The sequence below is a fragment of the Ursus americanus genome, chromosome 1 (genome assembly GCF_024610735.1).
Source record: "Ursus americanus isolate L20-20 chromosome 1, mUrsAme1.1.p, whole genome shotgun sequence".
In the NCBI taxonomy this organism is placed as follows: Eukaryota; Metazoa; Chordata; class Mammalia; order Carnivora; family Ursidae; genus Ursus; species Ursus americanus.
This window is the reverse complement of record NC_142127.1, coordinates 88,936,044-88,953,789: the sequence shown is the minus strand read 5'-3', so window position 1 is coordinate 88,953,789 and position 17,746 is coordinate 88,936,044. Positions and strand designations below refer to the sequence as shown.

At 50.4% G+C, this 17,746-nt stretch overlaps 1 protein-coding gene across 3 annotated transcripts; it reads right to left on the bottom strand.

The window, feature by feature from the left end:
• Positions 1–971: 971 nt before the first annotated feature.
• CXCR2 (C-X-C motif chemokine receptor 2) lies at positions 972–13,460 on the bottom strand. 3 transcript variants are annotated; one of them, XM_045777604.2, is made up of 3 exons: positions 13,338–13,460; positions 13,059–13,146; positions 972–6,517 (listed from the first exon to the last, which is right to left on the bottom strand). In XM_045777604.2, exon 3 carries the CDS (start codon positions 6,490–6,492, stop codon positions 5,422–5,424), a length of 1,071 nt encoding a protein of 356 aa, XP_045633560.1. In that variant the 5' UTR covers positions 6,493–6,517; positions 13,059–13,146; positions 13,338–13,460; the 3' UTR covers positions 972–5,421. The 3 variants fall into 3 exon arrangements, with proteins under 3 accessions (XP_045633560.1, XP_045633562.1, XP_045633559.2); XM_045777606.2 differs by lacking the exon at positions 13,059–13,146; XM_045777603.2 differs by lacking the exons at positions 13,059–13,146; positions 13,338–13,460 and adding an exon at positions 10,541–11,062.
• Positions 13,461–17,746: the final 4,286 nt, after the last annotated feature.

Here is a 17,746-nt window from a genome sequence, read left to right as displayed (position 1 = left end):
ACTTCGTGTATATTTTCCCGGATGTTTTCCCGAACCCTTATAAACCCATATACATGTGATGTGTTTTTACACACACGGATAAGCCATTTACCACACACACTGTTCTACGTTCCTTTTTCATCCGGCACTGTTTCTTAAAGATCTTTCCATGTCCTCTCGTATCACTACCTCATTATTTTTTTAACAGCTTTATTGCCCATCATTTACCTACTATAAAATTCACCTGCTTTAAGTATACCATGCAAGGATTTCTAGCAGTTTTACAGAGTTGTACAACTGTCACCACAATCCAGATTTAGAATTTTTCCATTGCCTAAAAGAAGCCTTGTGTCTGTCTGTAATCATTCCCCGCTCACCTCCCCAACCCTGCCACACACCTGCTCTCTGTCTCCGTAGATTTGCCTTTTTTGGACATTTTATGTCAGTGGAGTCATACGATATGTGGTCTTCAGTTCTGGATTTTTCCACTTAGCACCATGTTTTTGCCTGATGTTTATACCACTGCATCCAATGTGTTCCATGGCCTGGCTATTCCCGCACAATTTATCGGACGCTTTCCCTCTTGTCGAGCATTCGGGCTGTTTCTAAGCTTTGAGTTTTAGCGATAAGGCTGTGACAAACATCCTGTACACGTTTGTCTGCCTGTGTGGGTGTGTCTACAGGGCAGAGGTCCAGAAGCGTAACTCCTGGACCAGAAGGTACGTGCGCTAAAATAGATATTATCAAATTGCCTTCTCTCAAGGCTGTCCCTACTTACCCTGCTACAAGTCTGGGTGATAATATTGTCTTCTAATCTGGTAGGTTCTGACCCCAAAACTATAGGACGTAGAACCTTCCGCTTGGCCCCCTGCAGTGGCCCCTCCAAATGACCAGAGTTGTCTCTTTGTTCTTCTGATAACTTTCTTCATATTTTTTCCTTTATTTTAATAATTAAAAGCATAAAGATAGGTGAATAGGACACATACTACAGGTTGTAGAAAACTCATGATTATAGCTTTAAGAATAACAGTACACCGAATCCCAGGTAGCCATAATCTAGGCAAGGAAAGAGAATATTACCGGTACTCTCAAAAGTCCCATTGTGTTCCTCCCTGATGGAGTCAAACTCTAAATAAACACTATCCAAACGTTGGAGGTGATCATTCTTTCTCTTTAAAGTCTGCACCTACGTTTGTGTGAAAGATTTGCAATGAGTCAGTTTAGTTACACTAGAATCATGTTTCATCAAGTTCCCGTCCTTTCTCGCCTATTTCCATGTCAGCATCAGCCAGCAGACACTTTCCGTGAGCTTTGCGAGGTGGAAAGTGGAGCAGGAGGTTTGTCCTTTTCACGCTCTGGAGGTCAGCGCCAGGCACCAGACACGGTTCTCTGCGGTCCTTAATTTGCTGGCCCTTCTCATTCATGCACGGCGGCGGCCGAATCAGCCGCACCTCCGGCTCCTGAGCAACGTGTGTTCTGACCTTCCCGACGCAGGCGTCAGCATCTCCAGCAGGCCACTGGCACGTTGAACTTGGAGGCCACGAGAGATGGGCGCAGGTTTCGGTCGTTCTGGCAGGTTCCAGCTCGTCCTCACTATTGTCTGCTTCATGGGATGTTTCCTTCTTGGCTCTCTGTCCTGCCACTGTCGGGTCCCAGCACCGGAAGCAGAGACCACAGCCTGGCCTAGACTATTTAACGAGCTCCGACAGCGGCAAACAGTCAAAGCCCTTTAACCAGTCTCTCCTCCAAGTGGTCCTGCTTTTCTGATGGAAGCCTGTGTGATGGAGCATGTGTCCTCAACAGACGCTTGTTTCGTCTGTCTCTGAATTTTGTGTCGGGTTCCAACTGTGTCTTTTTTTTTTTTAGGGAGAGAGAGTGTGCACATGTGTGGGTGTGTGAGCAGGGGTGGGGTGGGCAGAGGGAGAGGGAGAGCGTGGAGCCCATCGTGGGGCTCGATCACACATCCCCGAGATCATGACCTGAGCTGAAATCCAGGGTCGGACGCCCCACTGACTGAGCCACCCAGGAGCCCCCTCTGACTGTTTCTTTAACTGTCTTACCTACCAGCTCAGAATAGGGAAACCCCATTCGAGCCTGCTCCCAAACCGTGGCCCCAAGCCTCAGTTGGCCCCTGACTCTATCAGATGAGTGTAGGTGCTGAAGAAGGGGACCGGCCCTCCCTGTAGGAGTGGAATCTCTGAGAAGTTCCTATGTGTTTCCCCATCGATTTGTAAGGTGCCTGAAGTGTCACCACTAGAAAAGCGAAATATCTGAGAAAATGAACCGCACTAGGCATTTTTATTCCAGCCCTACTATTACCCAGCTTCGGGATCATGATCCCGTTGCTTTGCTTGGGCCTGTTTCCTCACGTGTGTATTGCAAGGGTTGTCCGGGAGGGGCTCTAGGTCTCCTCTGGCTCTGCTATGGCAGGTGGCTGCTTTCCACGTGGGTCAACACGTGATGAGTTTCAAAGTGACATGCCACCTGGGGGTCCATCTCCATATCCCCCAAGAGACCCGGGAGGCTGTCCCGATTTTGTGAACAAAGGGCGCCCATTCCTGCAGACAATGAGGAGGGACTGCGTCGAGGAAGACGTCATAAACTCAGGAGACAGAAACGAGAGGGAGGGTGTTCATGTAAGTAGGGGAATGTATCTCAGAGGCAGGAGGGGCCAGCTGAGACTGAGCAAGAGGATCTGGGCGGAAAGGAGCTGTGCCCTGACAGTGGGACTCAGGCCTGGAAACATCGGAGGGAGGAAAGACATCAACAACTCAAAGACAGGCCCTGGATTCGCCTCCTCCTGGTGATGGCTTGGTTGGTAGGTTATTTGTGCCAAGACGGTCTTTATGTGAGAGAGGGAGGGAGGGAGAGAATGAGAGAAAGAAAAATATGAACAGAGTTTACGTAAGTGCAGCTTCTCCTCTGCCTCGTTGCTCCTAGACTTTCTTTATCCTCTTACTTTCCTTGGAGAAATGTGCTTCCCGTAGCCCTTGTGAGAGGAGCAAAGGGCAGAGCCCCAGAATCGGCGTGACACTTGGTCTGGCCTCCTCCCGCTGACGATGATCTCAGGGAGCCATCTGGCCCATCCGCTCTGCCAGGTCAGAACACCACCGGTCCCTCCGGCAACCCGGGTGTGCCCTCGAGTAAATACACGTTTGCCTGCTGCATCAGAAGCTGTTCTGAAGGCTTGGCCGGAGCCGCGAAGTCAAGCTCGAACCTGTGCACAACGCCTGGTACAGAATGAGCTCGCAACAAGGGATTAGCGGGGCCGGATGAATCCTGTTTGCACTTGAGTCAGGAGTGGGACATCCCTGCCCCTTGAGCACCCCAGCTCAGAGGTTTGCTCCTGCCTCCTTGTCTAGCCACTGCAGCTATCTCTTCGATTTCGTGGTCAGAGAGTTGTTAACAGGAAGGGGATCGGAACCTGGTGCCGTTGGACTCCCCTTGCCGTCTCACTTCCTTAGTAGCTGCTCCGAGCCCAACCCCCTCCTTGTCAAAGCCCCTGAAGAGACCAGGCCTGTGCACATTCACACTGTCGTACCACTACCGCCACGTCCGTCTCCAGAAACTTTTCATCACCCCCAACTGCATTGTGTACCCATTAAACAATTACTTCCTATTTCCCTCTCCGCCCAGCCCCTGGTAACCACTGTCTTACTTCTTGTCTCTAGGAGCTTGACTATCATAGGTACTTCCAATAAGTGGGATCATACACTATTGTTCTTTCACTTTGTATCATGTTTTCAGGGTTCACCCATGTTGTAGCATGTACCAGAATTTCATTGATTTTTAAGACTGAACGACATTCCATTGCATGTATATTCCACATTTTGTTTGTCCATCAGCCATTGATGGACACTGGGGGGTTGTCGTCTTTTGGCAATTGTGAATAAGGCTGCTATGAACATTAGTGTACAAACATCTGCTTGAGTCTCTGCTTTCAGTTCTTTTGGGTGTATGCTTAGACAGGGAATTGCTGGATCATATAGTAATGCTATGCTTCATCTTTCGAGGTGCTGTTTTCCACAGCGGCTACAAATTTTATATTTCCACCAATAATGCACAAGGATCCCACCAGTTTTTCTATATCATTGCTGACACTTGTTATTATCTGTCTTGTTGTTGTTGTTATTGTTGTTGAATTGTAGGAATTCTTTGTATATTGTGGAGTGTAAACTGAATAAAATAGGATTTAAAACTATTTTCTCCCATCCTGTGATTTCCCTTTCCACTCTGTGGACAGTGTCTTTTGATGCACAAAAGTTTTTAACTAGATGAAATCCCATTATCTATTTGTTCTTTCCTTGCCTGTGCTTTTGGGGTCGTATCCAAGGAATCATTGCCAAATGCAATGTTATAAAACTTCTCCTCTACATTTCTACTAAGGGTTTTATAGTTGAAGCTCTCATGTGTAGGTCTTTGATCCATTTGGAGTTAACTTTTGTGTATAGTGTAAGGAAAGGGACCAAGTTCGTTCCTGTGCGTGTGGATATCTGGTTTACCCAGCATCCTTTGCTGAACGACTGTCCTTCCCCATTGAACAGTCGTGGTGCCCATTGTTGAAATCATTGACCATTTATGCTTAGGTTTCTTTCTGGGCTCTTTATTGGCGTCCCCTCCTTCTGCCTACGTGTGCTGAGCACACTTTTTGCCTCTTTGTCACATCGTATCCTACAACCATATTCAAAGATGAGAACCAAGGGTGTGTGTGTCTCTCTCTCTTTTTTCAGTCAGGAATACTTCCCAGGAGTCCCTGGACCCAGCAGACTTCCTCTTAAGCAATGGTGCGCTGAGGCCAGTTTGTACCTGCTTGTGAAAGCAGCTCATTACATTACCTGAAAACCCTTGAAATCACCATGGCGGGAGCGTTCACACCAGGCAACGTGGTAACTGCTACAATCCGGACTTCTTTCCCCCAGGAGAGTGCTTTACCAGCACACTATTGCCCTGAAGTCTCACTAGTCAGAAGGGCATGACAGGGCCCCTCCTAGCTAAGGGAGTCTTCGAAAGTGGGTGTCTGTCCTTTCCAGCCTCTCTCCAGGGAGGTGGACTTTGCTGCCAAGCAAGAAAGGGAGAGTTGGGGCAGCAGCTCATGTCCTTTGCCACCAATGGCTGCCCATGGGAGGAACTTTCTGTAGTCACTTAAAAGAATGCCTCTTAAATGTCTTTAACTGCCTCAGAGAACAGAGTGCTGTGGGCTCAGTGGTAGGACAGACTGAGCTCCAGCAGCCGACATAGGAAGGATAGTAGGCGGTGGGGAACCAGGGCAGGCTTTCTAAACCACACAATGGGCCTGAGGAGGACGCAGCAACGTCCTGCAACCACGACCGGGGGCTGCCTGGACACAGAGACTGTCAACAGCCAGGGGACACGAGGCTCCGGACGGGACGGGACGCCGATGGCGAGGGAGGGGCCCTGAGGGGCTGCGGCAGGGCTGGGGGCTCAGAAGGTCGTGGAAGTGTTGGCTGAAGAAGAGCCAACAAAGGAAGGCCTGCCGTCCTTGGACAAGTACTCCTTGCTGATGAGCCCATGGAAGGCCATGATCTTGAGGAGTCCATGGCGGAACTTCTGGCCGATGAAGGCGTAGATGAAGGGATTGAGGCAGCTGTGGAGGAAGCCCAGAATCTCGGTGGCGTCCAGGGCCCGGCCAATGTCGTTGCGGCGCTCACAGGTCTCCTGGATCACCCGGAGCCTCATGAGGGTGTCTGCCACCAGCACCAGGTTGTAGGGCAGCCAGCAGAGCAGGAAGACGAGCACGACGGCGAAGATGACCCGCATGGCCCGGTGCTTCTGCCCCATGTGGGCCTCGAACAGCGTGCGCAGGGTGAGTCCGTAGCAGAACAGCATGACCGCCAGGGGCAGGAGGAAGCCAAAGGTCTGGGGCAGGGCCCGCATCACTATCCGCAGTTTCGTCGTGTTGGCTCCCATGTCCTCGTAGCAGACCGGGCTGGAGTAGGGAGGATTGATGGCCCTGCGGAAGACGAAGATGGGCAGGGACAGGATCAGGGACAGAGCCCAGATGCCTAAGCATATGAACTTGACCCAGTGCCGCTTCTGGGTCAGCGTGCGTGTGGCATGGACAATGGCCAGGTAGCGGTCCACGCTGATGCAGGCCAGCAGCAGGATGCTGCTATAGAAATTGACTTCCTTCAGGAGCGAGACCACCTTGCACAGGGCCGTGCCAAAGATCCAGCCCTTTGCCTTGGAGGCAGCCCAGATAGGCAAGGTCAGGGCGAAGAGCAGGTCAGCTATGGCCAGGTTCAGCAGGTAGACGTCGGTGACAGACTGGCTGAGCCGACTGTGTAAGACCACCAGGATCACGAGGGAGTTTCCCAGCATATTGAGAATGAAGACCAGGGCATAGATGACCACCACCACATACTTGTTGATTTCCAGAGATTCTGGCCTGCATGGGGCAGAGTCTGCTGGAATAAAGGGCAGGTCCGTGCTGTAACTGTAATTTTCACCGAAGAGATCTTCCAAGCTATAACTCTCCCAGTCAATATCTTCCATATTGGAGGCAAACTTAAATCCTGGCCTAGAGAAGAGAGATGAGAGTTACTGCCCAATAAGCTCTCCCCAGATTCTCACGTATTTGCCCATGAATCTCAGGATTCTCTGCCTTGGCTTGTATATTACATGGAAGCAACTTTCTCATTAGGAAATAGTCGTGGCTCTAAGTTATGAGCCACATTTAGTGATAAATGGCACATTACACAAAGCGTATGTTTCCCTCAAAGCCAGAGAGGTTCTGAGCACTTTTCATGACATCACCAACACCCCAAACATTGTTGAGACTTCCCTTCAAACAATCCCTACAGAACACGTCTCGGAGTCTTCAGTGGTGAGTATCTCTGGCTATTAGGCTGAGTTTAATGTCAGAAATATGAGGTGCCATTCAGTTCTTGATGTGGGGAATTAAGCAGGCAATCCAATTGGATTTGACCTCTAAAAAAGATGGAGGTTTGACTAGAAAGCTGAGGGAGGAACCCCTTTGTCCCACTTTCTGAAAGGCATTGAAAGAAGTGTGTGGGAAAATAGATTGAGAGGTAACAGCATACAGTTGCCGGATACTGGAGCTAGAAGAAAGTTTATTTACAGCCCAGCATTTTTCTCTCAGGATGCAGGAGACCTGCTGTGGGACTATTTGTGCTGTTTAAAAAATATATATATTAAAAATCCTAAGTGGATTTTTAATGGCTGACTGATTCTCCAAGCGGGCGGAAATGTGATGGACTGTCTTGGGAGCTCTGAACAGCCATGTTCTGCCATGCAGAGGTAAGCAGAGAAAGCCAGCATGCCCCCAGCACAAGGAGAGGCAGCGGGAAGCAGAGAAGACAGGTGGAGACAGGTGGAGACACACTATCCTTGTTTTGGTGGCTTTTCAACTCTGGTGGGGATACTATCTGTCCTGCCAGTGAGTACCTTCATCCATCCCTGACTCCCCAGCACCCCCAGACTACATCCAGGTAAACCTGCTTCTGTTGTCTCTGCCCTTGTTATGGGGATAGCCCAAAGCCTGCTTCTGGGGGAAGCTGCAGTCCCTCTGAAATATTTACCCAGTTTTCAAAGAGGAAGTAAATGAAAGTAAACCAGCTCCCAAATGAGTTCCTTGTGAACCACGAGGCCTATCACCACTGTGCCATTTCTTTATAACAAGGTATGACCACCCTGGGACCATATGCAAGTCGGTAACCCACCTCAAAATGGAACCAGCATTAAAGAGAAAAACACAAAGTAACAAGGCTCCAGAATTACTTCAATACTCAATATGATCCTCATCATGAAACAAGAAGGGCAGTAGCGCTGTTGACAAGGGTGTGGAGAATTGGACCCCTTCATACATTGCTCCTGGGAATGTATGAATGGTGCGGCCACTTTGGAGAACAGTTTGGCAGTTGTTCAAAACGTTAAACATAGTTACCAATGACCCAGCAATTTCACTTCTAGGTATGTACCCAAGAGAATTGAAAACCTGTGTCCACACGAAAACTTGTACACAAATGTTCACAGCAGCATAATAGCCAAAGAGTGGAAACAATCCAAATGTGCATCAGCCGAGAACTGGAGAAACTAACGGAGGCATACACATACGATGGACTATCAGTCAACCAACAACAGGAACGAAGTACTGATATGTGCTATACCGCGGCTGAACCTTGAAAATGTGAAATGTCCAGAAGAGGCAAATCAGTAGAGACAGAAAGTAGATCAGTTTGGCAGGCGGTGGAGGGAGGGGTTTCTTTTCAGGCTGATGAAAGTGTCCAGGAATTAGACAGTGGTGAGGACTGTATAACTTCATGCATATACTAAGAGCCACTAGTTGTACACTGGAAATGGGTGACTTTTGCAGTGTGGGAATTAGATCTCAAGTAGGAAAAAATTAACAAAGGGGGACACCCTTGAAAAGTAAGCACGAACGGTAAAACAAACCCCTCAACAACAAAACTCCTGAGCTTTTCTCGTTAGCAGACGGAAGTCTGTCACTGTCAGTCATATACAGCAAAGAAGAAAGCCAGGTAGGGTCAAGAGAAACTGGAAAAGTAATGCCCTTTCCCCTAGAGTGATGGAATTCTTAGTCTAGGTGATGGGGGCCAGTTAAGTCAGCTTCTTAGCCCATGGAGACCACAGATAAAGCAGACTCAATCATCCTGTGAACCTAGAAAGATCTGATGGCCGGGGTGGGGGGGCTCTCTAGCCAGGAGGATAAAGTCATAATGGGAAAGGCCACTGTACAACTCAGCCAGTGTTGTTGGCAAGACCTGTGACAAGTCACTAGTCCTGCAGTCCCATGGTCAAGAGGATGTTTATCCCAGGGTTATGTCCAATGAAGTTACAAGGTCAAGGGTGGGTCACCTCTGGGAACAGATGATCAGAGATACTCTCAAGGGAAGAAATGACCTAAGAGAAGGCCCAGTTTTGAGAGTGGGTGGAGAGCATGATGGGACAGAGAGCTTGTGTCCATAGAGAGGAGACCCCCTCATTTAGGAGCACTGACGGTGAGAACGCAGGGCTGGGGTGGCGGCAGAAACTGCCCTATCAGGAGATAGCAGCAGCCAAGCGTACTTCTCTGATAAGTCCTCATTCTGGATAATCCGGTGCTCAGCTGTGCAGGGGATGGGCTGGGGGTACACGGGTGAGCTCCTGCTCCCAGGCACGAAGGATTGGCTTGAGGGTCCAGGGGGAGACCCCGCAAGTCAGGACAGGAGGTGGAGAACTCGGGCAAGAGAAGCAAGCCAGGGCAGTGACCTCCGGCCCCTGGGGGGACAACACTTTGTGGATGTTTGCGGTTTTTCCAGTTTACCAATCTCTAGGGAGGATGGGTTGACAGTGAAAGGGACAGACTAAGGGAAGGGAGTTGACCTCTCTGAGGTCTGCTTTGTGCCTCCTAGGTACATGACCTCCTGGAGGGTTACAGGTGGATATGCTCAGCCCCCGTTTACAGGTGAGAAGACAGGCACAGACGGGCTCAGACACCAGCCCCTGGTCACAGAGCCTACAAATGCTGCCTCCAGGATTCCATGGAGGTGTGGACGGCTGCACGTGCTACTTACAGTGCACAGACCTGCTTCATTAAAAGAAACCAAACTGTACCTCATATATTAAATAAATTTGAAATACATTTGTAAGCTAAGTTTTTGAGATCTCATGAAGTCAGGCTGTATACAGTTAACCCCTATTGCTTGATATTTTGTGCGTTGCTTTCTTATCTATTCTGCAGGCCCAGAATGAACGAAACAGCCCTTGCAGGAATGATAAACCAACCACGCTTGAACTAGCTGACTTCTACTGACCCCTTGGTCATGTTCTTGGTGAACAAGCGGGAGATTCCCTCTTTGAGTGCAATGGCCAGACCCTTAAAGCCTCACGGCCGTTCAGAAACTCTATGGATGGGATGATTCTTTTTTTTTTTTTAAAGATTTTATTTATTTATTTGACAGAGAGAAAGACAGCCAGCAAGAGAGGGAACACAAGCAGGGGGAGGGGAGGGAGAGAGGAAGAAGCAGGCTCCCAGTGGAAGAGCCCGACGTGGGGCTCGATCCCAGAACTCCGGGATCATGCCCTGAGCTAAAGGCACCCAGAGGCCCCTGGATGGGATGATTCTAATTTATTTTATGAAAATGCTATACAACGGAGACATTTACAAGATCGCAAACATTGAAGGCCATCTTTTCAATAACAATAGAAAATTGTCATTTTAATACAGGTCTAGCATCCTTTCTCTCTATAAATACAATCCACACAAATTTGCATTCAATATAGGGGAGGAGGGGCTAGGCAACATCTGGCCCTTCCTTAGACCCAGTCCTAGCCAAAGCAGGAGAGCTGGCTGAGTCAGGAAGGGAGGGGCCAGGCAGAGAGTTGCCCTAAGTGGTTGTCAGAGAGAGGTGTAAGGAAGAGGGGCAGGGGCTCTCCCTTTGGGGATAGGGAGGCCTTAAGAGGAATGAAGCCCACCCCAGGGCAGGGAGAGATGTCTGGGGTCAACGGAGTCTGGGGGTCAAAGGGGACAGAGAACAGAGACATTCTGGAAGGTGAAAAGGGTGGGTGTTCCAAGACTTACCAGGAGTCTGGACCTTTCACCTGTAGGACCCGTCCAGGAGAGCAGATGTGCCTGACTGACCCGGCGGTGGTGGTGAGAAGAGAGTGGAGGAAGTGAGCGGTGGATTAGATTGGTCAATACTAGGGTGGAGTCCTGAGGCTGCTGGATGCTTTTGATAGCTTGAATAATTAATTCCCAGGTCAGCTCTTGGATCACGAGTCATTTTCTGAACTGGTAGAGTTTCATATTGGTAAGGGACCTGTGGTGTTTTCTAGCCAATCTTTCCATTTCACAGATGAGCAAACTGAGGCCCACACAGAGGCAGCGGTTTGCCCAGGATGGCCCGGATTGCTGTCATCTCTGCCCTGGTCTCAGCAGTCCCTGGCTTTCTCAGCTGCCTTGTCTGACTCTCCCCACACTCCAGCTGCCTCTGGCTGCCCCCTGCTCGGGAGCCAGCAGCCCTCCTGCTCTTGAACATCTCTCCCAGCTCAAAGGAGAGCAGCTCGTGAAGACGACAGAGATGGAACTTGAGCTTCTGGCGAGCCTGGACCCAAGGCCCCCTGTCCCCACCCCATTTACCCCTGGAGCCCTTAAAGCCTCATGGATTCCTTCTCCATGTCACATCCCTTCGAGAACCCCCACCCCCAAGCGGGGGCTCCACTCACTTCTCTTGTCTTTCACCTCCCTGTCCGACCATCTGCTCTGACCAGGAGCCCCCCGAGGGGCATTGCTCTTCTTTCTTGGCCTGTATACCTGGGATTGGGTCGGCAGTAGCTGCCGCCTTTGGAGCCCAGACCATCTGATTTGGAAAGAAAGCCTTTTGGAGAAAATTCGCATCTTATCCAAGTCCAAACACATTTTCGAAAGCAGTGTTGAGCGACACTAAGAATGTATCTTTGTCACATTTGCCACTGATTACAGTGGAAAGGATAAATACAGGCAGAACAGTGAACACTAACTCACGGCTCCCTCCCAAGCCCCCGCCCCAGCAAACCGTGCCTCCAGCCCCTTCACTACGCCTCTTGCTCCCTGCGTCCCAGGGTGCTCGAAGCCTGCAACAAACTTGCCTACCCCTGGGAAAGAACCTTTGAGTCCAACTGTTTAGCAAATATTCTTTGTCACTTCTGTCTTTCCCATGCTGGAGATGAAGGCAGTGACTCCTGGCCAGGCGATGCTAAAACCAGACAGAGGCTTGTTACACACGGAGAGAGGCACAGGAAAGAGGAGTCAGCGAGCCAAGCAGTTCGGGGCCAGTGACTTTCCCTTTCCGACGCTCGGTTGGCTCAGCTGTAAAATGAGGCCAATGATAACATGTAACTCGTCGGTCGTGCTAAGGATCAAATGAGGGATGACCCGTGAAGCACTTAAGAGGTACAATAAGCATGGTGTCGGCGTTCGTTGTGGTGATCTTCATTTCTGGAGCAGTTCGTCGGCTAGTGTCGTGATGTCTGTCCCCCTACACCCCCCAAGGAAGGGAAAGCAGCAGGTCCGCTTTCCAGGCTGACTTTGATGGATATCTTCACTGGCTCCGGCCTGGATAACAATAGTCACATTAACGGTAATGTTGGGTGCCTACTAGGGTCCAGCTTCTGGAAAAAGTGTTTTTCAGAATTCGTACATTTAGGGGTGCCTGGCTGGCTCAGTGGGGGGAGCATGCAACTCTTGATCTTGGGGTCGTGAGTTTGAGCCCCACAGTGGGTGTAGAGATTCCTTAAAAATAAAATCTTGAAAAAAAAAAAGAATTTGTACATATTGAATCCTCACAACAAAGCCGTGAAGTATGCACTTTCTGAATGAGGAAACCGGACTCTGGGAGTTAAGCAACTTCATCAGAGTGACACAGGGAACTGGGTTTTAAACAGTTTTTAAGAACTGTTTTTACCTGACCTCAAATCCTGTGTTCTGTCCCCTGTAACAAGGGGGCTGGATCTTAGCCTCTGCTGTCTGAGCTCGGTTAGGAACCTCTCTGTCCCAGACAATGGAATAAAAAGGTGTAGAAAGGGGAGCCCAGATTTGTCATTTCCCCACCGGCTCACTTCTTGATTTTCATTAGATTGATTTCATTTCCCGGGAACCCACCACCTGCATACGGATGGTGGGGTGACTAAAGAACCGGCTGGTCCCGCTGTTGATGGTAAGGATGAGCTCGGGCAAGTCGACTCTCTCCGGGCCTTGATGCGGTCTGTTGGAAAGTGAGGCGATTGTTCTAGATCTGATATGAGATGATATGGTAGCCACTTGACATATGTAGCTACTTAAATTTAGTTGAAATGGAACGAAAACTGTAGTTCCTCAGTCATACCGGCCGGCTTTCAAGGGTTCAAGGGCCATATGTGAGGAGTGGCTACCATATTGGACGGTGCAGAGAGAGAACACTCCAGGGACTGCAGAAAGTTCTTTCGTGCCATGCTGTCTAGGTGAAGACTTCGTTCTCTTTAGCTCTACGTTTCTGTAGTCCAACACGTCGGTTCTCAGGGGGCTCAGAGAGGAGACTGACGTTCCATCAGACACGAGCCCTAACACCGAACAGCTCACTTACCTGCTATTTGCCGCGACAGCTGCTGTTGTGGTTGGAGCGGCCACGGATACCTCCTCTATGACTCGGGACTTGGGAGCAGTCAGCACTGCTGAGCAGAAAAAAAGCGAAGCAGACTTTATAGCGAAATGTCCGACCTGGGGTCGCCAGGGTGAACTCCAGGAGGCCCACCAGGGGAGGCATCCTCTCAGAGGAGCGGTGAGGTCTGTCCTGGGACTCTGACTCCAGGCCAAGGATCCGCCTGGAGAGTCTGTGATGAGCACTGGGGATTTGCACACCTACCTGTCTGAGGGCTTCTGGAGGAGCCTGCCAGTCTGAGGGTGGAGGTGTGGCTGGTCCACCTCTGTCTCTGAGCATTTCAAACCTGCACCTCCTTCTTTACAAGGAAGATGCAGGCAACCCCAGTCCCCGGGGAACGGACTTGCCTGCACTTGTTGCACACTTTCTTCCTTCCTTCTAGGGGAAGCGTGAGAAGTGTCCCTCCTTCTCTTTCCGGTGAATTCCTGCCCTGGCTGTGGGACACCCTGCCTCTCACATCCTCTAGGGTCCTGCCTCCTGGCTCTTCTGCCCCATCTGCAATCTCTTTCCATGAGCTTGCTCACGTCTCTCTCCCCCTCCCTCTGCTGTAGGACCCCTCCAGCTCCTACGCCCCCAGCGCCCTCCTCACGGCTGGACTTCTAGAGAAAGTGCTGCTTCCACACCCCCTCCTCTCGTTCACCGCTCAGCCCTCTGGAGCCGGCTCCCTTCCCGCCGCTCTGCGGAGACAGCTCTTGCCAACATTACCAATGACAGCACCTAAGTCGAACTGGAAGGACTCCTTTCCATCCTTAGATTCACACATATCTTGTGTCCATCTTTCCAGACCTTCCCCCCCATGCATAGACAGACATGTTTTCCTTCCTTTTCCCCCTAAAACATATGACATTGACCTAGTTACATCATTCTGCACCTTAGCATGCTGTCCTGGGTGTGCACAGAGCCCCGCCTTACTCTTTCCACTGACAACAGACCAGTCCATGGTGCGGAGCCTTCGTGATTGACCTGATGGTTACCTTATGGTTGAATATTTAAGTCTTACTATGAGCATCTTTGGATGTAGGTCTTTGGGAACTTGTATGATTGTTTGTGTAGCTTGAGTGTAATTTTGCCGGGTCATATCTGTGCACATTTACATTTTGATAAGGTCGTACCAGCTTATGGTGACTACGGTCACGGAGGTGAGCACGGCATAATGTACAGAGTTGTCGAGTCACTCTGTTGTATACCTGAAACTAATATAACATTGTGTATCAACTATGCTTCGATAGACAAAAAGACTGTACCAATTTATTCTCGCATTGGCCGTTCATAGAAGGGCCTGCTGCCCTATCTACTCATGCTATCTCATGTTTGTCAATTATGTTAAAATATTTTCTCCCAGCCTGCTGTATGCCTTGTCACTGTGTTTATGGTGAAATGGTTATTGTTCAAGTCTCATATGACCTCGGCAGCATGTATTCCCACTGACCTCATTCTTTTCTTATGTCTCCTGAACTTAGTCTCCTTTTGTGGCTTTAGTTCTCCATTCACTTCTCAAATCTGGAGGTTCCTTGGGGCTCTGCATTGGTGCTCTTCTCTCCCTGCCCTCCCCAGGCCAGCCCACCTGCTCCCTTGGCTTCAGCCACCACCCAGTAAATACCAGGGTGTCCCACACCTTCAGCGCCCGACCGGCTTCCTAAACTTCTCTCTGCAGCTCACACTCCTCACGCAGCCGCCTCTTGACCTTTCCCCTGAGGTCCCACAGGTGCTACAAGCTCAGCAGGTAGAAACCTGTCTCTTGGAATTCTGGCCCCACCCTCCCAGCCGGGCCTCCCGCCAACGGGAAATGGCCTGCCCCTGGCACGCCCCTTGCGCGAGGCTATCTGTTTAGCATCCCTCTTGATTATCTCCTCCTCACCATCTTCAGCGACTGCGTTAGGCAACCCTTCACTCTCTCACGCCTGAACTACTGCAACGCGCCTGCAGGAGCATGGATTCCGGAGCTGGACGGCAGACCTTGGGCAAGTCATTCAGTCTCACAGGGCCTCAGTTTCATCATCTGTAAAATGGGGCTAGTGAAGCACCTACTGCATAGTGTTGTCCTGTGAATTAAATGCGTCTATATTTAAAGATTTTTTATTTGAGAGAGACAAAGGGAGAGAGTGGGCATGAGCTGGGGGGGCGGGGAGAGGGTGAGTCTAACTCATCTCTGCCTCAAGTCTTTCCCCCTCAGACCATCCTCCACTCTGCTCCCAGAACAATCTTCCCGAAGTGTGAATTCGGTCGTGTACTTTTCCTTTTAAAACCCTTGGAGGACCTGCATGGTCCTCGGGTGGAGTCAGTCTCCTGACCTGGGCGCCTGGTGCCTCTTCCTCTGACCTTGTGTACCTACCCAGCCTTGTTCCAGAAGGCCCCCCCCCAACCTCTCAACTACAACCACAGCGAACTGCGTGCAGAGCTGTTTGGTTCCCCCCGCAGAGCCTGGCATGCATTTCCCTTCCCCTTGGAATGCTCTTCCCTACCCTCTTGGTCTGGCCAGCTCTCCTTTTTCCTTTAAGATTCAGCGCGGTCCTGACCTCCAGGGATGGCAGCCCTCTCTCGGTGCGGTGTGTCCGCGCCCCGGGGCTTATCTCTATCAGGGCTTCAGTTACTCCGGGGATTTGTAATCAGCTCGGCAGCTCCCTCCTCGCCACTGTGAGGTTCTTAAAAGGAGGGATTTTATAGCTTTTATATATAATATATAAACATTATATACAAATATATGATATATAATTTAGAAAAATATATAAATAAAATACATAAATATGATAAATCTATGATAAAAATCTCATCCCAGTGTTGGGCATGTCCTGGGTGCTTCATGTCATTTCGTTGAGCACCGAACGAATTGACAGGGTGGGGGAACTCATGTGTAGTGGAGGATCCGAGTGACATCTAATTTAAAGAAATAATTATGTCGCCCAAACTTTCCGGGGCATCCCCAGCCTGTGAGCATAAACAAGGTCCCATCAATAGCAGGGTGCTAAATTACACTGGCTGAGACTCCCTGTGCTCATGCAGGGCTTCATCCCCCTGCCCCCCAATAAGGTTTTCCCGGGAATTTGAGGGAGTCCATTGGGAGTGTCCCCCAGGAGCTCTTCTGGGTGCTGCTGTGCTAGTCACGCGCTCTGCAGTCACTGCTGAAGGACCGACGCCCTTGCAGCACCGGGGTGGCCTGTGGTGACTGTGGAAACTTCTCCCAATCCTCTCATGTCTTTGTGGAGCTTTTGTGCTCTTCGTTGGACTTGGTGGGGACTCTTTGGGGGGGCAGTGTGGAGCTAGAAGCTGGTCATCAGCATTGTCCTTCTGTCCCTCCCAGACGGGGAGAAGGTTAAGTTCCCCCATTCCCGGCCCCTGATTTCCTTTGGTTGAGTTCTGGTCCAGGAACAGAACTCTTTGCCTCCTCTTTGAACATTGGCTTCTGCTAGGTCTCTTCGCTCCCGCAGTTCTTCAGGCAGACGTGCGCTCAGCACTGGGGTTCTCCTAGAACATGATGTCTGCCACTAGAATATGAACCTTGCCCTAATAAAAGTTTCTGAGCAAATCGGACCCTCAAGAAGGGGCTGCTGCCCTTTAGGGGAGGGGTGACTCTATTGCCCTGATTGCACCAGAGCCCCAGCCCTGCCCCCCGCCGCTCCCTCCATTCCCTGCCCCTCACCTTTTTTGCAGCCTTTGCTAAGGAGAAGTTCTCACCCGGCTCTCCAGGGCAGGAACTGCTATTGCAAAACTCTTGCTCCATGCAATGGTAATGGATGCAACTCTGGGTGGCCCTGACCCCAAGAGGCGGTGCACAGGCGCTGGCCAGAGCCACAGGGTTGCCCAACCACTGCAGAGGCTCTGGAGGTCTGTGTGAGGCGAAGGGGATGGGAATCATAGCACGCATGCCTGTTTGGGGCCACAAAGTCTGCCCTGGAGCTCAGATAGGGCAGCTAATCCCCTGATACAGAGTGGGGCCCACGCTTCTTCTGAACTGGTATTCTCAGAAGCACCACAATCGGGTGCCCAGGGAATGACACAGAATTTACATACGACTTCTCAGGCAGGCAGGGGATATGATCTTGTACCGTGGAGCTACACGAGTCCTCCTCCACCGTCTTCATGAAAATGTAGCTGAGTGAGCACTGCATGGAGAGTCGGCTGGTCTCGGCCCCTCCCCCCCGGGCACTCACCACTTGGGACCGACCGAGTCACCACAGCGGTTGTGGAAGGAAAGGAGAGAGAGGCCCAAGCCCCATGTCTGTGCTCTGGGGAGCATCGGGGACTCCCAAACACTGCCGGTGGGAGGGGACCACGCACAACTTCTTTGGGAAACAACTCAGCGGTTTCTTAAAAGTTACACATATGCCTATCATAGGACCTGGCCATTTCATTCCTAGGTATTTCTCCAAGAGATATAAAAGCAAATGTCTGTACAAAGACTTGTACACAGCTGATCGCAGGAAACGTACATGTCACAGCCTCTAACTGGAAACAATCCAAATGTCTGGCAACATGAGTGTGTAAACAGAAGTGTGGTCTCTCCATGCCGTGGAGTTCTACTTAACGGTAAATAGGGACTGTCGATATGTCCACCAACATGCGTGAACCCCAGAATAAGTCCGCTGTGTGAAAGAAGGCAGACAATACAGAGTGCG